The following is a 22,510-nucleotide window of genomic DNA, read 5'->3' on the forward strand; positions in this document are numbered from 1 at the left end:
CGCTATTTACAACAGGAGGCGCTCTGGTATATACTAATCCATTGACTAGGGAGTTGCATAGGGGGAATTTTGCTCAATCTTCATGAGGATGAACTTGCACTTTAAAGTCTTCAACAAAGCTGCTTGAATTTAGCAGAAAGCTTTACAAATGTTTTGCAAATTTTGTAGGGTGCTGGTTCACCTTTTTTTCATTTTTTTCTGAAAAGGCGAACTTGCACTCTAATTTAAATGTATTCCTGAAAATGTAGTCCAAGGTAGAGTAACGCTTTAGTATTTTATTTTCTATCATACAGAACTACAAGTCGGTCCAGGAAGTCCTGGTGTCTTTTGGGAGACGAGTGTTATGCTATCCGCTCTATAGGAACTTCCGCCTGGTGACCAAGGCTATCCAGGATCTCATTTCCTTGATCAGATTGGGTATGATTTCTTTTTAATTTCTACAAGTTTGCTTGATCAGTTGAACATATAAAGCGGTATTATACCCAAAACTAAATATGTATTATTATTATAAAGGATTTATATAGCGCCAACTGTTTGCACAGCGCCTTACGGGGGACAGTACAATTACAATACAACTCAATACAGAAGGCACAGGAGGGCACTGCTCGTTGAGCTTACAATCATTAGATGTGATGGCTGCATTAGTTTTCTTTTCTTTGGCTTTTTTCCCCCTCTGTTTTCACGGGTGATCTGGCCAGTAACACTCCTCCTGTATTAATGAGACACAACTCTTGAGGAATGAGCAAAGGAGGCACAGCAGACAGCAGCACTGTCTGGGAGGAGTTTTAGATGGACTAGCAGCTTTAAACACACTAACAAATTGAAGCCAAACTCCAGCTCACATTTTCTAATCTGTTACAGCAAACATTTTTTTTTCCTTTTGGCATAAAGGTTTTACATAAATAAAAGCTGATCATGGTACCCCTGCCAATGTTAAATAGCTTGTCTCATCTCTGCAAACTGATACATTCAGCTGGAGTGCTCGTGCTGTGAAAAACAACAGACTTGCTGGCTGGATTACCAGGTGAAAATTGAAGAATGAAAGCCTAAAAAAGCTTAATAATATACAACCATCACATCTAAAGAATTTGTAAGCTGCAAAAAAACAAATAAATTATGTATATATATCAGAGAGGTGTCATTGTGTCAACTCCTCGCCGCCTGTTTTAAATGCTGGACTACTGCACTGCAACCATGCTCATTGTGCGTGGCTGTGGCATGGTTGCAGTGTGGCACCATCCAATTGAATGGCTTGTGCGCGGTGGGCAGTACACCTGCCAAATGTGTCAGGGGGGTGTATAATTTCTGCCTGTACACCCCCAGCCTCTGCAGCTAAAGGGGGAGCAGTTGAGGGGTGGTAAAAAACACAGGTCAGCCGCTGGGTTTTACCAGTCCCCACCTGCAAGTGTAAACAAGCCCTAAGTGCACATTTATGACAATAGGGGTCTATTAACCCCTTGATGCCAGCTGCACACATATATGCAGCCCTGTGTAAACCACTTACTGTGCTGAGAGCGCACTCCCAGCACAGTAGCCGGTGGGTACCGGAAAGCTCCCGATGCATACTAGCAATCGGGAGCTTTCCAATCATGTGACCACTGTGACAGCCAATCACAGCAATCACGTGACCTGAATGCATGGGGCTTTTAGAACCCTTAAAGGGCCGGGCTAATACAACAAGGCGATTTGAGCAAGTTTGAAAATGTAAAAGTTAATATACTCCCTCTGTCCCACAAAGTTCTCATAGAATCATAAATGGCTTTACCAGGATATTTAAAGACATTTAACCACTTCAGCCCCGGAAGGTTTTACCCCCTTAATGACCAGGCCATTTTTTGCGATACAGCACTGTGTTACATTAACTGACAATTGTGCGGTCGTGCGACGTTGTACCCAAATAAAATTGATGTTCCTTTTTTTCCCACACAAATAAAGCTTTTTTTTGGTGGTATTTGATCACCTCTGCGATTTTTATTTTTTTTGCGCTGTAAACAATTTTGAAAAAAAAAAACAATATTTTTTAGTTTCTGCTATAAAACACATCCATTAAATAAATAAAAAAAAATCTAATTTCTTCATCAATTTAGGCCAATATGTATTCTGCTACATATTTTTGGTAAAAAAAAAAATCCCAATAAGCATGTATTGATTGGTTTGCAAAAAAGTTATAGGGTCTACAAACTATGATGTATATTTATGGCATTTTTATATATTTTTATTTTTTTTTACTAGTAACGGCAATTTTTTTTTTTTTATTGCGGGACTGCGACAAATCGGACACTTAACTGGCACTTTTTTGGAACCAGTGACGTTATTACAGTGACCAGTGCTAAAAATTTGCACCATCATTTACTGACACTGGCAGGGAAGGGGTTAACACCATGGGCAAACAAAGGATTAAGTGTGTCCCTAGGGCAGGAATATGCAATTAGCGGACCTCCAGCTGTTGCAAACCTACAAGTCCCATCATGTCTCTGCCTCTGGGTGTCATGCTTGTGGCTGCCAGAGTCTTGCTATGCCTCATGGGACTTGTAGTTCTGCAACAGCTGGAGGTCCCCTAATTGCATATCACTGCTCTAGGGGGGTGCTTGCTAACTGTGTGGGGGATGGACTCGCTGGATGAACACAGAGATCCGTGTTCCTGCTTAGCATGAACACAAGATTACTGTGTTCTTCTCTGTCAGAACGGGGATCTGCCTTGTGTACATAGGAAGATCGCCGTTCTGCCTCTCTGTGGAGTGATTGGGGGTGGCCGGCGGACATTGCGTCTGCCGGACCCGCTGATTGGCTCCCCCTCTGGCCAATCAGCGCACGCGCCCCCGCTGTCTATTACACAGAATGATAAACAGGTACGTCGTTTCGGGCAATAGAGCCGACCTCCTGCAGTACATGTACTACGACCGGTTGGCAAGTGGTTAGGGAAAAATTGCAGCGGCGAGAAATAGTCCTCAAACCGGCTGACGCGTTTCATCAACAGTAGTCTGGGGGGTGTATTAGTTATGAAACAGAATGTTTTGTTAGAAAGTCTTTCCAGTAGACGTACTTGGAACGGAAAACATCTCTGCTTGGAATAATCCTCTTGTAAGTAGACCGTCCGCCAGCGTCTGCCAGCATTCGACGGTGTGGTTTCCATGTTAATGTTTTCCCGTCCAATAGCGTCTGGCCTCTCGGCCTGTTGTGCAGATGGACCCGGCTTGGAGTAAGTTCCTGGGTGGGGAAGCGCCATCAACCACAACAAGCTCTGTGAATTTGTGAGCGTCGATCTGTTCGTGCCGCTGCGGGGAGGCTGTGGGCTTCACGTTAGACTGAAAAATGTGTCTTTTATTTATTACAATCTGGAGAGCATTTTAGCCCAGAGTGTTGTCTGCCAAGAGAAGGGTGCGAAAATATTAGAACGCGGAGGAACGCCAAGAAGACATTTGAGTTTAGATAATATCTGTTATTTTTATCTCCCGCGAGTAACCGAGCCAGGAATTCACAGCCATGGGGAGCACTGGAGCCATTTAAAGGGAAACTCCACTTTTAACCCATGTTTTCATAATCCATTCCCCAAACACACTCATGTGTTTTGCCAAAGGCCCCGCTACTTCTACCTTGCCCGACATACTGAAGGTCAACATTTAAAGAGAACCAGTCACATAAAAAGAAAAGTAAGACCAGCTAAAAAATAAATTCTTTCACAGTCTCAGCTGTGATTGGTGTTCTTTTAACCACTTGCCTACTGGGCACAATCACCCCCTTCCTGCCCAGGCCAATTTTTAGCTTTCAACGCTGTCGCACTTTGAATGACAATTACGCAGTCATACAACACTATACCTAAAACACATTTTTATAATTTTTTTCACACAAATAGAGCTTTCTTTTGGTGGTATTTAATCACCACTGGGTTTTTTATTTTTTGCTAAATAAACGAAAAAAGACCAAAAATTTTGAAAAAAACAAAACAAAAAACTTTTTCATAGTTTGTTATAAAATTTTGCAAACGGATAATTTTTTTTCTCTTCCCCCTAATGTGGACTGATGAGGCAGCACTTGTGGGCACTGATGAGGCAGCACTTGTGGGCATTGATGAAGAGGCACTGATAAGTGGCACTGATGGGCACTGATAGACGGCACTGACTGACTGGGGGCATTGATAGGCAGCACTGGTAGGCAGCACTGATAGGGGACACCGATGAGGAGGCACTGGTGGGCACACATTGAAAGCACTGGTGGGCACACATTGGAAGCACTGGTGGGCACACATTGGAAGCACTGGTAGGCACACATTGGAAGCACTGGTGGGCACACATTGGAAGCACTGGTGAGCACACATTGGAAGCACTGGTGAGCACACATGGAAGCACTGGTGGGACTGCACTGATAATCAGTGCCCTGGTTAGAAGTGTAGATGTCCCTTTTAGAAATGCCGGTTTTTGGCTCTCTTCTCCTCTCCTCACGCTGCCAGCATGAGGGAAAGGAATGCCGATAATCGGCATCTGTTTACCTCCTTGATCAGCTGTGATTGGACACAGCTGATCATGTGGTAAAGAGCCGCTGATTGGCTCTTTACCTCAGTTTGTGATCAGCAGTGTCCAGTGGGGGTGGGCAGCGGGCGTGATCACAGGACGCCGTCATATGACAGCATCCCAAAACTAGATGACCGGCACTGCCAGGGAGGATGGTGTCCTAACAGATAAGCATATCAAACGGGAGCCTCCGTTCTCCTCCTCTGCCCCCTCCGTTCTGCTGACCCCCTCCGTTCTCCTCCTCTGCCCCCTCCGTTCTGCTGTCCCTCTCCGTTCTCCTCCTCTGCCCCCTCCGTTCTGCTGTCCCTCTCCGTTCTCCTCCTCTGCCCCCTCCGTGCTGCTGTCCCTCTCCGTTCTCCTCCTCTGCCCCCTCCGTGCTGCTGTCCCCCTCTGTTCTCCTCCTCTGCCCCCTCTGTTCTCCTCCTCTGCCCCCTCCGTTCTGCTGTCCCCCTCCGTTCTCCTCCTCTGCCCCCTCCGTTCTGCTGTCCCTCTCCGTTCTCCTCCTCTGCCCCCTCCGTGCTGCTGTCCCCCTCTGTTCTCCTCCTCTTCCCCACTCCGTTCTCCTCCTCTGCCCCCTCCGTTCTGCTGTCCCCCTCCGTTCTCCTCCTCTGCCCCCTCCGTTCTGCTGTCCCCCTCCGTTCTCCTCCTCTGCCCCCTCCGTTCTGCTGTCCCCCTCCGTTCTCCTCCTCTGCCCCCTCCGTTCTGCTGTCCCCCTCCGTTCTCCTCCTCTGCCCCCTCCGTTCTGCTGTCCCCCTCCGTTCTCCTCCTCTGCCCCCTCCGTTCTCCTCCTCTGCCCCCTCCGTTCTGCTGTCCCCCTCCGTTCTCCTCCTCTGCCCCCTCCGTGCTGCTGTCCCCCTCTGTTCTCCTCCTCTGCCCCCTCTGTTCTCCTCCTCTGCCCCCTCTGTTCTCCTCCTCTGCCCCCTCTGTTCTCCTCCTCTGCCCCCTCTGTTCTCCTCCTCTGCCCCCTCCGTTCTCCTCTTCTCCCCACTCGATTTTTCAGGATGGAGAGTGGAGGTAGGAGCCAGTAACTGACACTGTCCACTCCCCCCCCCCCCCCCTCTTTAAAAAAAAAAGAAAGCATTGTAAAAAAAACATAAAAAAATACATTGTAAAAATAATAAAAAAAATTAATTGTAAAAAATAAAATTGTAAAAACAAAAAACTGCTGACACACATGCCACTGTCATGTGACATTAAAAAAAAGTATCGGTAATTGGTATCGGCGAGTACTTGAAAAAAGTATCGGTACTTGTACTCGGTCTTAAAAAAGTGGTTTGGTGCAACCCTAGTAGCCATCATTCAACAAGTTGTTAAAGTGGTTGTAAACCTTCACATATACCCAGTGAAGTGACTGGCGTCAGGTTATACGTAGTAATGAAACAAATCCTCCTACATAAGTTGTACCTGTCTATCTACAGTCTTCTCTTCTCTACAACTGTTCAAAATTTATAAAGCTTATCTGAGCTGTCAGAAAATGGGGTGGGGAAGTTATGCTCTGCAGAACTCAGTGAGGAGTGCTCTGAGAGCTGATTGGAGGGAAGTGACACCCCTCCTTTTACACAGGAACAGTAGTTAGGCTGTCAGTCGCAGGCTGCGTGTTGGAGCTCCCCTGTCACCTTTTTTCTCTTGGTGTCAGGAAAACTTGTCAGAAGTCACTCATGCTGATAGCAGAGCAAAGAGGCAGCAGACAGAAATTACACTTAGTGCTCTGGACTGAGACAAGTACACACTATAGAGCAGTGATGGTGAACCTTGCCACCCCAGATGTTTTGGAACTACATTTCCCATGATGCTCACCTACACTGCAGAGTGCATGAGCATCATGGGAAATGTAGTTCCAAAACATCTGGGGTGCCAATGTTCACCATCACTACTATAGAGGTATATGCTTTCTTCCTATTTCATGCCTGAGGTTTACAACCACTTTAAAGCCCAGCTCTAGGAAACATAAAAATGATCCCTTGCAGTGGGGCTGTGCCTGAACTGCAAGGGTTAACTGCTCATTTCAATTAGGGGAGTTTTGCATTTTACCTGACCCAATCCTCACCTCCCCCTGCAGGCGGTAAGGAGATTTTCTTTTTTATGTCCACTAAACCTAAGTAACCTTTGCAGTGTGGGCATAGCTATACAGTCTGATGCTATACAGCACAGATGGACCAATCTTCCATTGTGGCTATTGCATTATGACAGCGGGCACCAGCTGTTTTCAGAATACCCAAACAGCGGCTGCATCTGATTGGTTGCAGATGCTGATCTTTTACAGCTGAACACTGGGAAAGGCAAACATTGTCTAAGTACAAAAGTCTGGACTTGCTTTGTGTATTTCTTCCAGATCTGTTCAATAATTCAGTGTAAAACTTTGGCTTCCTGTAATAAAGACCGGTCACTGCTGCACTCTCTCCTTGTGCAGGGTGACTGGTCTTGTCTCCGCCCCTTCTGTAGTTTTCTGCAGCAGCCTGCAGTGGGTGGAGCCTCCTGGGTCCCTCCCGCAGCTCTGCTCTCTGCACAGGCTATTTACATCACAGTGATGATGTCGCTTCTACTTTTTATATGTTAATATCTGGGTTTGCAAAAGGGTTTGGTGCACACAAAGTGGCTTTATATCCTCTGTGACTACAACTTCAGAATCTATATCTTCAGAATAGCAAAAGGTAGGAATCTGAAACAAAGTTTGTTAAAATCCCTGCAATGTACATAGATCACCAAGAGGGGAATTTTTTTGTTGTTTTTCTCAACAAAAGTGGAGTTGCTCTTTAACCACCTCCCGTCTGCGCTATAACCAAAAGACGGCTACAGCTCGGACCTAATTTGCCAGGAACGCGTCCATAGACGTCCTCCCGTGCTCGAGCTGCCTGCGCGCCCCCTGCAGGGCGCGTGCTGCGCGCTCTGTGATCAGTGAGTCTATGAGACTCGGCTGATCACAGATCAGAGTAAGATCACGACCCCTTACCATGTGATCAGCTGTCAGCCAATGACAGCTGATCATGTGATGTAAACAGAGCCAGTAATCGGTAGCGTGAGGAGAGAAGAAAAATATAGCCGATCACCGGCGGCTGTGAGAGAGACAACAGTCCTGATCGTGGAGAGCCACTGCAGAGGCTTCTGTGCCCACCTGTGCCCACCAGAGCCACCTACCAGTGCCCATAGTACCACCTATCAGTGCCCACAGTGTCACCTATAAAATGTCACCAATTAATGCCTCATCACCAGTGCTGCCTATCAGTGCCACCTACCAGTGCCCATCAGTCACATCTATCAGTGCCACCCATCAGTGCCATCTTATCAGTGCCTAGCAGTGTCGCCTTATCTGTGCCTATCAGTGCAGCCTCATCAGCGAATATCAATGAAGGAGAAAAATTACCCGTTTGCAAAATTTTATAACAAACTATGAAACATTTTTTTTTGTTTTGTGTTTTTTTTCAAAAATTTCTGTCTTTGTTTAGCAAAAAATAAAAGTGGTGATTAAATCCCACCAAAAGAAAGCTCAATTTGTGTGAAAAAATTGATAAAAATTTGATTTGAGTACAGTGTAGCATGACCGCGCAATTGTCATTCAAAGAGTGACATCGCTGAAAGCTGAAAATTGGTCTGGGCAGGAGGGGGGTTTAAGTGCCCGGTAAGCAAGAGGTTAAAGCTGTTGCTAAAATAAATACCGTATTTATCGGCGTATAACACGCACATTCATTTTAAGAGGGAAGTTTCAGGAAAAAAACTTAAATTTTAAATAAGGAACTTTGAAGCAAAATAAGGGTCAGTGCCCATCTGCAGCCTCACTATTGCCATCAATGCAGCCTGATCAATGCCCATCTGCAGCCTCACAAGTGCCCTCAATGCAGCCTCATCAGTCCACATCAATGCAGCCTCACCATTGCCATCAATGCAGCAGCCTCACCATTACCATCAGTGCAGCCTGATCGATGCCCATCTGCAGCCCAGAGGGGACAGGGAGGGGGGCGGGACGAGCGCCGACAGATTACATACAGTGAGAATCTCCTATGATAGACAGAACAGTGGTCCAATGGCGGCCCAGGAGACGGGACTTCCTATTACAGAGGCCGCCAAGTAAACAGGAGATTTTCACTGTATGTAATCTGATGGTGCTTGTCCTGCCCCCCTCCTGTCCCCACCGAGGCAGCTAAAATTAAAGTATTGGCGTATAACACGCACCCACTATTTGCACCTGATTTTCATGGTGAAAAAGTGAGTGTTATACGCCAATAAATACAGTATATGAACAAAACGTATCCCCTACAAAGGACAGTGTTAGTGCTTACTGCCCGTGCTGCCAGTCTTTTTCCGGGGGGGGTCCGCTGTTTTCTTTGCAGTGATCACTGCATTTTTATTTTAGCACGGTGTTGGTTTAAGGCAACCCTGAGTTCTGTGCTTTTTGGGATGTGATGGTAAAGATCGGCATTCTCCTTCCTTGTATTTATCTGTAAATATTCCTATAAATGGGGATGGCGCTGATTTGTCTGTGGTGATTTTTGGCTATGCTGCAGGATCAATTTAACACACAAGATCAATTAAAACTCTTAAAACGTCTTACAGTTGGTTGGGTGACTTGTATAACTTCTTCTGTTATTTCCAAACTTCTAGGCAAGGCTGCGGTACTCAAGTGCTTGTTGGATATCCACTCAATCTTTCAAGAAAACGACCCTGCGTACATTCTCAATGATCTGTATATTACAGACTACTGTATCTGGATTCAAAAAGTCAAGTAAGTTGTGTTGGCAGAATGATCATCATACTGTTTAGTGTAATAGCTTTAGCCATGGTGTTTGATGCACAGGAAAGGGAGAGGTTTACATTCACTGACTTTCCTCAGGAAAGGTGTGTGTGTGTTTGTATGTCAGTAATCATAGATTGTATTTACTGTTCACTTCTAGTCCAGAAACACCATCATCACACAGCGGGTCTCGCAAAAAACATCGGGAACCAATCAGCTTGGTGAAAGAATCATGTGATCATTGTGCCACCATCCAGTCATGGTGAGCTTTGTTTACAAACAAACCATCTGGCTGCAGCTGTCACTGTCTGGCATAAGGAGATGCATGGTGACAGCTGAAGATATCAGACTACAGTTGTCACTGTGGATACCTGTGGTAGAAACTCAGAACTACAAAAAAAAAGGTGAATTAACCACTTGCCGACCAGCCGCCATCATTATACTGCGGCAGTTTGGCTCATTCCCATGAATCGCTGTAGCTGTATGTCGGTTCATTTTTACAGCTATATCAGGCGCGCGCACGAGGGAGTATGATGGGCGTGGTCAACGGCCACAATGTCCACCGGCCACCTGCAGTTGCTCCACAGAGAGCTAGAACGGGGATCTGTCAATGTAAAACAAAATAAGATGTTCTGACAGGGGAGGAAAGAGAGATCTGCTGTTCCTAGTGATCAGGAACAGCGATCTCTCTCCTCCTCCAGTCAGTCCCTTCCCCCCACAGTTAGAAACACCTCCCAGGGAACACATTTAACCCCTTGATCACCACTATTAACTCCTTCCCTGCCAGTGTCATTTTATACAGTAATCGGTGTATTTTTATAGCACTGATCGCTGTGTAAATGTCACTGGTCCCAAAAAAGTGTCCGATCTGTCCGCCGCAATGTCGCAGTCCGGCTAAAAATCGCTGATCACCACCATTACTAGTAAAAAAATTAATTAATAATAAAAATGCCATAAATCTATCCCCTATTTTGTAGACGCTATAACTTTTGCGCAAACCAATCAATATACGCGTATTGCAATTTTTTTAACCAAAAATATGTAGGAGAATACATATTGGCCTAAACTGATCAAAAAATTGTTTTAAAAATTTTTTTTTTTTTTTTTCTTTTTTAAATAAAAAAAATTTTTTTTTTTTTCTTTCCAAACATGTCGGTGTTTTTTTGTTTATAGCGCAAAAAATAAAAACCGCAGAGGTGATCAAATACCACCAAAAGAAAGCTCTATTTGTGGGAAAAAAGGACGTAAATTTTGTTTGGGTACAGAGTCGCACGACCGCACAATTGTCAGTTAAAGCGAAACAGTGCCATATCGCAAAAAATGGCCTGGTCGTTAAGGGGGAAAATCTTCCGGTCCTTAAGCGGTTAATACCGCACACTCAAACCCCAAATCTCCTCTGTACTTACTTCCGGCAATGCTGAGCTGTCAGTGCCCATGCAACCAGTCCAGCGGTCCGCGAATTTGACATCTCCCACTTTTCTGTACTGCGCTTCTGGGATGGACCGGAGCGATTCTCTGTGCAGGCACTGACCAATCAGTATCGGTCTGGTCCGTCCCGGAGCACTGCACAGAGAAGAGGAAGAAGAGCGGGAATGTGAAATCCCTGGACTGCTGGACTGGCTGCCTGGGCACTGACAGCTCATCACCCATGGAGGTACAGTAAGTACAGCGGCGATCAGGGGGTGGGGAGGGCGTATGGTGTTAAGACAGCCATAGATGGTTCGCATCTGAACCAGCCGAGTTTTGAAACATGTATGGGCAGGCTAAATGTACCCAAGTTGATCGATCAATCAACTTGGGTACAACCAGCCTGCTGGATTTTGCATGCAATTATTGCTAGCGGCTGTTATAGCTGCTAGCAAAGACCACGATCTTCTCTTGGGAATGGCTTACCCTGCCCCCCCCCCCACAATGCAATGTTTCCGAGCCTTTCCGAGTGCATCCGAGCCATCTCTAAGCATTTCCGAGTCTCTCCGGCGCCCCCCCCCACCTCTGGCCACAGTATTGCATGTAATAGAAGTCAATGTGGAACAAATGATGTTAATATTTACTTCTGTGGGGAAACTCGCTTTGAAATGCGTGTGCTTTGGATTACAAGCATTTTCCTGGAACAGATTATGCTCGTAATCGAAGGTTCCACTGTATTTAAAAAAAAAAAAAAAGCCTTTTTCTTGATTTTATTTCTTTCAGCAGTGCAGTGTTAATTTTGACGTCAAATTTCAATTTAGTCATAGTCTTTTGACTAAAATGCCATTTTAGTTTTAGTTGTATTTTAGTCATCTGAATTGTTTTCATTTTAGTCTACGAATTTTACACTGCTTGGGAGCAGAGCGCACTTTTGGCAGAGTCTCTAAAGCAGGGGGGGTAGGCAGCCTGGGGCCCTCCAGCTGTTGCAGAACTACAAGTCCCATCATGCCTCTGGGAGTATTTGTAACTGCCAGCCTTGCAATGCCTCGTGGGAAATGTAGTGCCACAACAGCTGGAGGGCCTCAGGTAGTAAGCCTCTGCTCTAACGGAATGAAATATGATGAAATGTGCATGTATTGCAGAGAGATGCTGCAATTTAAAGGGATTTTTTTTTACTATATGTGCTGTACTTCAATACAATCAGTTTAATAGAAGTAATTTTATCAGCATGTGTCAATGTTTTAAAAACTTTATGCTTGTAATTATAGTTGGTAGGGAAGATGATATGTTGCTGGTCCCCTTAACCTGTGCTGTACCAGACGGCAGTCAGTAGAGGGCGTTGCAGTGCAGTGGGGGAGGTTCCCTGTTCGGAGATCAGAGGCAATATTTGCATATTGATCGTCCCAGGCTGGAAGGATCCCAGCCAAGAGGGGGAAAGATACCTCCAGGCAACCCAGCTGGCCATACACATGGAAATTTGATAGAGCAATCAAGATTCGATTCAGTGTTTTGTCAAAATCTCTAAACAATCCAAGACATAAAATGATGGTTTTGATTAACCACAAGGAAATTGGATCCAAATTGACCTTGAAAAATCCTAGAACCTTTCACTAAGTTGCCATAGGTTTCTACCATTTCTTATACCATTTCAGTTTGTTCTGTAATGAAGCTGTCAATTTAGTGTCCAGATTTTGTAGCCTGGAATTCATGACTGTGACGTTGGGTTTCTATTAGTGTGTAGGTAAAGGCCAACGGCTAAATGCACAACTTACGTTAAAGGGGAACTGCAGTCTGCTCACATAATTTGTAATAAAAACATCTTTGCCATTCTGAAGCTTCCCTCCAACCCCTTTGCATATTATTTTATATATACTGTGATTCTGTACTTGCCAAATATGCTGCAGAAATCTCCTTCCACTGAGTCTGGCTGCATTCATTTTAACTGTGGGCAGCTGAAGCTGGTACCTGTTCACTTCCTGGATTTATACAGACACACAGAGGCACACCTCCAGCCCTGCAGCTCTCATTGGCCCTTTTATTACTCACCCCCCCCCCCCCCCCTTTCCTGGTAAACTCTCATGAGAGTGAGAGAGCTGTGCATGATGTCATAATTGGAAGGATAAAATTTAGAGCAAGATTAGCGCAGGTCCACAATATACTAAGGCATAGAATATAGTCCTCTGCAGCTCTCATTGGCCCTCTTATGACTCATCCCCCGCTCCCTTCATGGCAAACTATCGGGAGAGAGAGTTGTGCATGTTGTCATAAGCCTAGACTTTTTACCAGACAGGAAACAGGAAGTGGGCTGTAGAAGGTATCTACTGGCAGAAAAAAAATGTTTTACTATCCAAAGTTAAAACAAGGGCAGAGGATTTACTAGATGAAAAAATGACCGAAGTTCTGCTTTTAATGTCTGACTTGTCTAAAGCTGGCCATACATTATACAATTTTCTTATTCCATGTCCTTTAGATTTACCTTTAAAGTGACATTAAAGGTTTGATTTTTATCTTTTAAAAATAACAAACATGTCATACTTACTTCCACTGTGAAGCTTGTTTTGCACAGAGTGGCCCCAAATGGCGTTTTCTGGGGTCCCCCGGCGGCTCTCCTAACTCCACCCCGTCTCAGATAACCCCCTGGGAGAAGCGATCTCCCAGAGGGTTACCTCCCGAGTCCTGCGTTCGGCGTCCATAGCCGCTGAGTGCAGGACTTGGCCCTGCCCCCCGGCGCCCGTGTCATTGGATTTGATTGACAGCAGCACGAGCCAACGGCTGCGCTGCTATCAATCTATCCAATGAAGAGCCAAGAAGACCGGGCCGAAATCCAGCGCGTTCACGACGTGGGACTTTCGAGGGCTCAGGTAAGTAAACGGGGAGGCCAGTAAACATCAGATTTTTTTTCACCTTAATGCATAGGATGCATTAAGGTGAAAAAACGTGAACCTTTACAACCATTTTAACTATATAGTGCAAGAGCCTGTCTGATTGAAAACAAATTGAAAGCGTTTAGCTTTGTCCTCATATTATATTATATTATAAAAGCCTCGTACACACGATCCAATTTTTGTCCGGGAATTGTGTGATGATTTGCTTAAAATCCGACTGTTCGTACGCTCCATCAGACAATTGTCCAACTTTCCGCCAACAAATGTTGGATGGCAGGCTAGTAAATTTTTGGCGGACAACGGTCTGTTGTCAGATTTTTGTCTCGTCTGTACACAAGTCCGTCACACAAAAGTCCAAAGTACAAACACGCATGCTCGGAATCAATGCTTACCAAACTCAAGAGCTGAAATTCAACGTAGTACGTCACTATGTTCGTGTTTGTTGGCCGACAATTGTGTCCTGTTAGTATGCAAGACAAGATCCTGGCACATGCCCATCGGACAAAAGTCTGCCGCTCTTTTGGCCAACAATCCGATCGTGTGTACGGGGCTTAAGGCTGGTCATAGATTTTTTTTTTTTTTTTTCGAACAGCCAGAGGAAAAAAACAAAAACAAAAAAACAAGCTGATTCCCCCCCAACTACGCAAGCGAGGAGGATGGAGGAATCTTCCCGCCGTGCCAATGTATTGTAACAGTGGGGTCTCTTCTGCTGTTAGAATACACTGATCAGTGTTGCAGCCAATTGACTGCAGCTGCTGATCAAAGGAAAATTTTCCAACAAACTCGTTCGAAAAGTTGATTTTAGATTTCCTCTCCCAGTCTGAGCACCGCTGTGCAGGACTTAAGCAATCTTTTAAAAAACCTATTCAAGTATTTTTTATTTACAAAGTAAAAGATTAAAGAAGAATTCCAGGTATGGATATTTTATACATAGCTACATTGGACCGGCTTGGACCAATGTAACTATAGATATACCATACCTGGCCGATGCCCATGGAAGCTGGACGTTACTTAAGTAGACACCGCTTCTCCAGGGATCTCCCCTTCCGGGTCCCATGCCAAGTGGCCACCCTGCTAAATTCTGAACACAGAATGGTTGGCTGCTAGACATGGACGCCATTATGAAAATGCTTTGCATTTTTTTTTTTTTTTTCCGAATAAATGCAAAGAGTTCTCTGGATGAGGTGGAAAGCATGACATCAGCATCCCGCCTCTTCACCTCTTCCAATCCGAGAATGCTTTGCAGTCATTTAGAAAATGCAAAGCATTTTATGAATAGCACTGGTGATGAGCGGTCAATCTCCACTGTACCTCCAAAGGTACAATGGAGTGGATGGGCGTTGACACCCTGCGACAGGCACTTTGTTATTGGCAGGATCACCAGGTGAAAATAAGGGGTATAAAAGCCTGAAAATGGAAAACTAAGGCAGCCACCCCCTTTAAGGACTAAAAAGCTGCAGTATATTACATTTTTGTTGTTGGGTTTAGATTTGGTTTAAGCTGACCGCACACAGCTAGAATTTCAGTAGATTCATTCCTGCGGAATCTACAGAAAATTGAGCCAAGCAAGGCACTCCTCTATTGTCAGGATTCACTGATCAACGCTGCTGAATAAAAGGAAAGTTTTCCAACATTCCCATTCTACAAAAGTTGATTGTTATATTCAGGGATGGTGCAGGAATTTTTTACATCCTAGGCGAAACCTCATTTTGCCGCCCCCCTTGCTCCACCTCTGACTCCACCCCCTTTGCCCTGCCCATGTATACCCCTCCTTTTTAATGAGCATCAAATGCCGCCTCACCAGCGCCCATCAAATGCCGCCTCACCAGCGCCCATCAAATGCCGCCTCACCAGCGCCCATCAAATGCCGCCTCACCAGCGCCCATCAATGCAGCCTCACCAGTGCCCATCAAATGCCGCCTCACCAGCGCCCATCAATAAATGTTTGCTTGCTTTCATTTATTCGGGAGTCGGAACACAGACACAGTCCTCTGCCGCCGATGCGCCTCTGACACTATGTGCGAACAGGGCGGCGGCTGCCTGCTGATTCTGAAACTTAGTTGGTTGCTGCAGAGAGAAGAAATTAGGAACACCAGTGGCCAGGCGCCCTAGGCAGCAGTGCGCCGTAGGTGGCTGCCTAGTTTGCCTAGTGGTAGCACCGGCCCTGGTTGTATTGATTTCTTTTTTGTATGGTTAGCCTTCTGTATAGGTGTGTATATACAGTATGTATGGCTGGCTTTAAGCCAGCCATAGACGGTTCAAATCTTGGCTGGTTCAACAGGGACCGGCCAAGATTCGAACCATGCATTAGCAGGCTGAATGCACCCAAGTTGAATGATTTGATAAACTTGGGTACAACCAGCCTGTCGGATTCTACATGCGGTTATTGCTAGCAGCTATTGTAGAATAGAAAAAAAAATATAGAAAAACGCTCCGTCTATGGCTGGCATTGCACTCTAACCAGGTTATTAGTTTACTATCCCCTTTCAATATATGTGCAAATCTCTACAGGTACTGTATAGCCTTTTTCAAAAGCTAGCCACAGAAAGCGGATGACCTTATCTTTACAGACATTCAGAGACCCCCAAACCTTTGATATCACAATCCACATAGATCTTTATTGTAACCTTGTCTTCCCCCATCCTATCCCTCTGTGAAGGGTTGGCGTGGGTTAACGCTCTAATACTGACTGTCTGGCATCTTGGCACTAGCCATCTGCACAGCACACCGCGCGAAGTGCCGGATAGACCCGGGGAGTTCATGGCACATAGCTGACGTCCCCTGGAGAGACGCATGGCAGATTGCTCAAACTTTCTTGGCTGTTACTGTGACAAGAGCGAGCCGGGCTCATTGTGTGAGGGGGGGACGCAGGAGAGATGAAAAATAAAAATGTTTCCAGCTGAACAAGCTGCCAGTAACAGAGAATATAACTTCGATGTCTCTCTCCAGGACATCGATAGCGGGCTCTGCCTGGCAGATAACAAGGGGCAGAGGGAGCGGGGGAATCGGGAACGCTGCGACAGCGGGAGCGCTACTGAAGTTCAGCCAGTCACATCGCTGAGCAGAAATGAGCATTGGGGGAGTGTAAAGAGTTGTTCTACCCATAGGAGTTCTACAATGGGATGCAATTTCCATTCCAAAACAGTTTCAAGGGAGCACTTGCAGGATGCAGAATAGTTTTAATCTAAGGTCGATTTATAAGGCTGTATTTTAGCTTTAGGAAGATGCTGGTTACCTAAATTATCCAGCAGGGCAATAGGGAGGAATAAAAAGAAATGTTCTGATTTTTTTTTTTTTTTTATTTTCCTTGGTCTTCCCCTAATTTTTTTACCTGTTGATCCTGCCAGTAGCTGTAAATGTTCTACTTTTTTTTAAAGCAGAATTCGCACTGATGTTTTTTTTTCTCAGTGTTCTGTACATGTAGCATTTTCTGCCTTAATATTACATGCTTTGTAAACTTACCTACATAGTTACACAAGCCGTCCTTCTCCCACAGCGGCAAGAGGAATGCAGAGGGATAGAAGGCTAACCCCCATCCCCTGCATCCCTCTTGCCATCGCTCATCTTGGGCATGTGTTTGGAGCTGAGACAAATGTTGGTTATCAAGCAGCAGTCTCCTTACTAGCTACGAGGTTGAACAGGACACCCTCTCCCCTAGCATAGCTAGCAAGGAGAGGGCAACTCCTGGTCACTGCACCTTTTTAGGAAGAAAAATTGCAGCTCAAAAGCTCCAGACCTGTTGAAGACACCCGCCCTATATGATCTTGCGGGTGCTGGCTCTGCTTAAACTAGGAAGGAATGAAAAATCCTGGATGGCCGCACAGCGCTGAAGGCATCTTTATTGAAAGAATACAATCCAAAAACAGTCATATCTTAAGCATAGAAGACAGGGAAGAATGGCTAACGCGTTTCAAATTACAAACAGATGCTTAGTCAACCTATGGCTAAGCGTCTGTTTGTGATGTGAAACGCGTTAGATGTTCTTCCCTGTCTTCTATGCTTAAGATATGACTGTTTTTGGATTTTAATCTTTTAATAAAGATGCCTTCATCGGTGTGCGCCCGTCCAGGATTTTTCCTTCCTCGCTGCACCTTTTACACAGATGGGCGCATGGCCATAGAGATGAGTTGTTGGGTGGGTGGAGCCCGATGGGGAACTTTCAGACTAGTTCACCATCAGGTCTGCCTGCCTTGTGATTAAAGCCGGTCATATATGAACCAGCCACAATTCGATCCACTCATGAGCAGGCTGATTGTACTCAAATCGATCCATTGATTGACTTGGGTACAACCAGCCTGTTGGATTTTTTTTTTTTACATGCAATTTCTGCTGGCGGCTATATTGTGTTCTGCTGGCCGGGAAGGCTCCTCCCCCCCCCCACGCTTACAACCCCCATCTTGTCAGCAGAACATAATAGGGCTGCGGGAGGTATTCCCTCGTCAACACTGACTGTGGATGGGGAAATCAAGTGATTTTCTTTCCTTCCACCCTTAGAAAAGAAAATCAAATTATCTATGGGCTGCCTTACATCGGAAGGTGGGTGGATTCGAAAGCCGCTATTGGCATGAATATGGATTGGCAATGGAATCTGCCCACTGCTATCAATCACAAATTAGGTAGACCTGATAGGGAACTAGTCTCCCAGAGTTCACCATCAGGCTCCACCCACTGCCAGTGTGGCCCTGCGTCATTGGTTGCTAGCGGTCTGCTTCCTAGCAACCGATGGAAGTAAATACAAAACACACTGATCACATTAAATGCACAACACCTCCCAATAACTGAGGCTTGTCTGTACGCCAACTTTGAGTTGGGGTTAATTCATCCCCCGTTTATATGACCTAGAGATGATTCCTTTCAAATTGTATTGGATCTTTTACCAAAACTGTCACAATGCCTTCATTTATTTAAAGAGTCAGTACTGCCAGAAAAGTGTTGTAATTGCTTTATTGAATTCCTCACTATAATGTTCTGGGGGTTTAAAAGAGAAGTACAGCCAAAGCTCGTTTGGCTGTACTTCTCCTTTTGATCACAATTCGTTCTGCACTCCCGTGACCTGTTTTCAGCAGACAGCGGGCTGAAGTCCGCTGTCTGCTGATATCACAGAGACGGTCCAGGCTTAGGCAAGATCATGACAATGGAGTCAGGATCCGTACACATGACTGGACCGGCACTCAGCCTCTCAGCGGCAGAGCAGAGAGCTGTGAGAACCGAGCGATCTGCAGTGTTTGATTGTTCGGTTCTTAGTCTTAGAGGCACCAGGGGACAGATGCAGCATCCACCTGGGTAAGAAGGTTTAAAAAAAAAAAAAAAAAAGGAAATTCCCATGCATCTCTTTTAACCACTTGCCGACCAGCCGCCGTCATTCTACTGCAGCAGGTCGGCACTATGCTGTGAACCATCGTAGCTATACGTCGATCCATTAAAGCGGGATAGCAGGCCAGAGGCCGCCGGAGGGGATGCACAGCGGGGGGGTTTGCTCGTGACCGGCAGTCGCGATGACCGCCAGCCACGGGCGAGCACGAGAGGCAGAACAGGGACGTGTATGTGTGTAAACACACACATTCCAGTTCTGTGAGGAGAGGAAAGAGTGATTGTGAGTTCCTACAAGCTGGGAACCACGATCTCTCATCTCCTATAGTCAGTCCCCTCCCCCACAGTTACAACACACACTTAGGGAACACAGTTAACCCCTTGATCGCCCCCTAGTGTTAACCCCTTCCCTGCCAGTGACATAAAGTAATCAGTGCATTTTTATAGCACTGATCGCTGTGTAATTGTCAATCGACCCAAAAATGTGTCAAAAGTGCCCAATGTGTCCGCCGTAATGTTGCATTCTCGATAAAAATCGCAGATCGCCTCCATTACTAGTAAAAAAAGAAAATTTATAAAAATGCCATAAATCTATCCCCTATTTTGTAGACGCTATAACTTTTGCACAAACCAATCAATATACGCTTTTTTGCGATTTTTACTACCAAAAATCTTTAGAAGAATATATATCGGCCTAAACTGAGGAAAAAAATTTGCTTTTTAAAAAAAAATTAATTGGGGCTATTTATTACAGCAAAAAGTACAAAATATTGTGTTTTTTTTTTTCAAAATTGTCCTTTTGTTTATAGCGCAAAAAATAGAAACCTCAGAGATAATCAAATACCACCAAAATAAAGCTCTATTTGTGGGGGAAAAAAAGGGGCGTCAATTTTGTTTGGGTACAATGTCGCACGACCATGCAATTGTCAGTTAAAGCGACGCAGTGCCGTATCGCAAAAAAATGGCCTGGTCATTGAGCAGCCAATTCTTCCGGGGCTGAAGTGGAAGATCTATCATTACAGTTTTTGTTTTACAGTTCTGCCTGCTGTGGGAAAAAACCACATGAAGTACCGTATTTATCGGCGTATAACACGCGCCCCAAGTTTAGGAGGGAATTTTAAGGAAAAAAACTTTTAGGAGGGAAGTTTAAGGAAAAAAACTTACATTTAAATGCCCATCAATGCAGCCTTGTCAGTGTCCACCTGCAGCCTTATCCATCATTGCAAACTTGCCCAGTGTCCATCTGCAGCCTTGCCCAGTGTCCATCTGCAGCCTTGCCCAGTGTCCATCTGCATCATTGCCCAGTGTCCATCTGCATCATTGCCCAGTGTCTTTGCAGCATTGCCCAGTGTCTTTGCATCATTGCCCAGTGTCTTTGCAGCATTGCGCATCCTCGTTGCAGGCTGATTATTTAGCGCCGATCTCCACTGACTGTGAGCGGAGCGAGCGCCGCCGACATACACAAAGCCGAGTATACTCGGCTTCTCTCGGCTCCTCTCACAGTCCCGCCCCTATGATGGACATAACACAGGTCCAATGGCGGGACTGGGCGGGACTGAGCGGAGCCAAGAGGAGCCGAGTACACTCGACTATGTGTAAGCTGGCGGCGCCCGCTCCGCTCACAATCAGCGGAGATCAGCAGGGATCAGCGTATAACACGCACCCACGATGCGTGTTATATGCCGATAAATACGGTACTTTGTCCCATATTTCTGAGTGCTTTCTGAGGTCTGAGCTGTCGCCCCCCCCCTTCTGATGTGGCCAGTCAGACAGGAAGGAAGTAGCTGATTCGTTGATGCATCTTGTCTCAGCTGTGCTTTCCTAGGACAAGCAATGGCAAAAGGAATGCAAGGGGACATATCAGCCTTTGTATTTCTCTTGCCATTGCTTGTCTCAGGAAAGTGCTCATAGCTGAGACAAGATGCATCTGTGAATCGGCCGTCTCCTTCAAAGTTGTTGTCAGATCAGCCTTGGCAGGAGGGAAGAGTGGGCGGGGCATGTCATACCCCATAAATAGGGTTAGAAAGCACTTAGAACTGTAGAACAAAGTATTATGTGTACTATGTCCCATGGGGAACAGAACTGTGACATATAAAAAATATAATTGATCTTCTTTAAGTACAGGTTTACTTGAAGGATTGTTACATACTGTTTCCAGTGTGAAAGTACACAGATTTTAATTGTAGTGCTGACAGTTACTTTTAGATCATCATGTTGGGCTGAAGCTTACCAAAGCCTACCCATGCCTGCTCAGGGGCATTGCTAGTTGGCAAAAAAAAAAAAACAGGGGCTTCAGCCTGAAGTCCAATCCCAGCACCGGGGGGGGGTAGTACCTACCTAACACGCGCTGACCTACACTGACCTACCTGACACACGCTGACCTACCTGACACACGCTGACCTACCTGACACACGCTGACCTACCTGACACACGCTGGCATACAGTGACCTACCTGACATACACTGACCTAAATGACATACACTGACCTACCTGACCAGACTTCAGGTGTCCTCCTGCAGCTCAACGGCGCGCCCATCACACAGAGTAGAGTAGACTCTAGGCAGCCAGAGCCATGATGAGGAGAGGAGAGCCGCCTGCCCGAGCGCCGAGTGGGGTCGGGATCTTCTGACAGAGGCGCGACGGGCCGTCACATGTCCCGGCATTGGACCAGTGGGACGTCCATCAGTGCTGCAGGCTCCAGAAGGCGGGACCTGCTATTACACTCGGCGGCACTCGGCCGCGCTCAGGATCAGATTGGTCCCCGCTCGGCGGCGGCGCTCCAGGGCTAATAATAGAACCGTTCCCACACAAGACCCGGGGCATTTTGGGAACCCACTCGGGGCTTCAGCCACTGTCAGCCCCCCCCCCTCCCCCCTGCCGACACCACTGTGCCTGCTAGCAGCTTATTTAAAGTTCTCGAATTAAGGTAAATTGTGTATCTGGCCTATACAAGTTCATCATGAAACTGTGGAGCAGGAAGAAAAAAAAAAAGTGCTTTCAATCAACATTATAATAAGTGCTCAGGGTGTGTATTGTGCTGACAATACACCATTACCTGTAATAGGTCCCACCAGTTTTCATAGTTGTTTAGCCACTAGGTGGCACTACCCCACATTACTAGAAATTGGCCTTTCATTCCAACACTGGAAGCTCCATCAAGGGTGACTGAAGGGCAAATAGATGATAACGACTTGTCGCTTTGCATTTACACGCTGGGTGGCCTCATTTGAAGGTTAAAGCAGTTAATGAGGAGCATCTTGAAGTGGACGATTAGGAAGACAATTGGCTGTGGTATTTGAAGTGACCATCCTAAGCCCCTGACATCCAATGGGTTAAGTCTCTTCCACCGGGTGGAAATGTCTTTCTTTATTGGTGAAGAGATTCCCTGCCACTCTCGAGTGATCTCAGTGTGTCTCTGTATTGTCAGCTAATGTTTTCAGCGTTGATTAGACCCATTGCTTGGCAGGCTTTGTGCAAGCATGTGCAAAACTGCATCTTTTCACTCTTGCACTCTCCGGGGAGAAGCTTTGTTCAGGCCGATTGTACACAGACAGACGCACTCCGTTATATTTTATGCGGTGTGAGGGGAGCAGCTGTTTCCAAATTGAGATTTTTCTTTTTTTTTTTTTTTTTTATTGCTAAAATCTCTCTCTTATCCATAGACGTCTGAACGG

The 22,510-nt window shown here is 45.7% G+C and overlaps 1 protein-coding gene across 1 annotated transcript in view; it reads left to right on the forward strand.

Moving 5' to 3' along the window:
- The window catches only part of LOC141102963 (protein SHQ1 homolog), a gene marked incomplete at its 5' end in the record, with an annotated part of 135,807 nt that overhangs the window by 62,255 nt on the left and 51,042 nt on the right, over positions 1-22,510 (forward strand). The window contains 2 exon segments of the mRNA XM_073592030.1: positions 294-417; positions 9,105-9,225. Coding sequence (XP_073448131.1) covers positions 294-417; positions 9,105-9,225 — 245 coding nt within the window.

Source organism: Aquarana catesbeiana, linkage group LG07 (genome assembly GCF_042186555.1).
Source record: "Aquarana catesbeiana isolate 2022-GZ linkage group LG07, ASM4218655v1, whole genome shotgun sequence".
Lineage (NCBI taxonomy): Eukaryota > Metazoa > Chordata > Amphibia > Anura > Ranidae > Aquarana > Aquarana catesbeiana.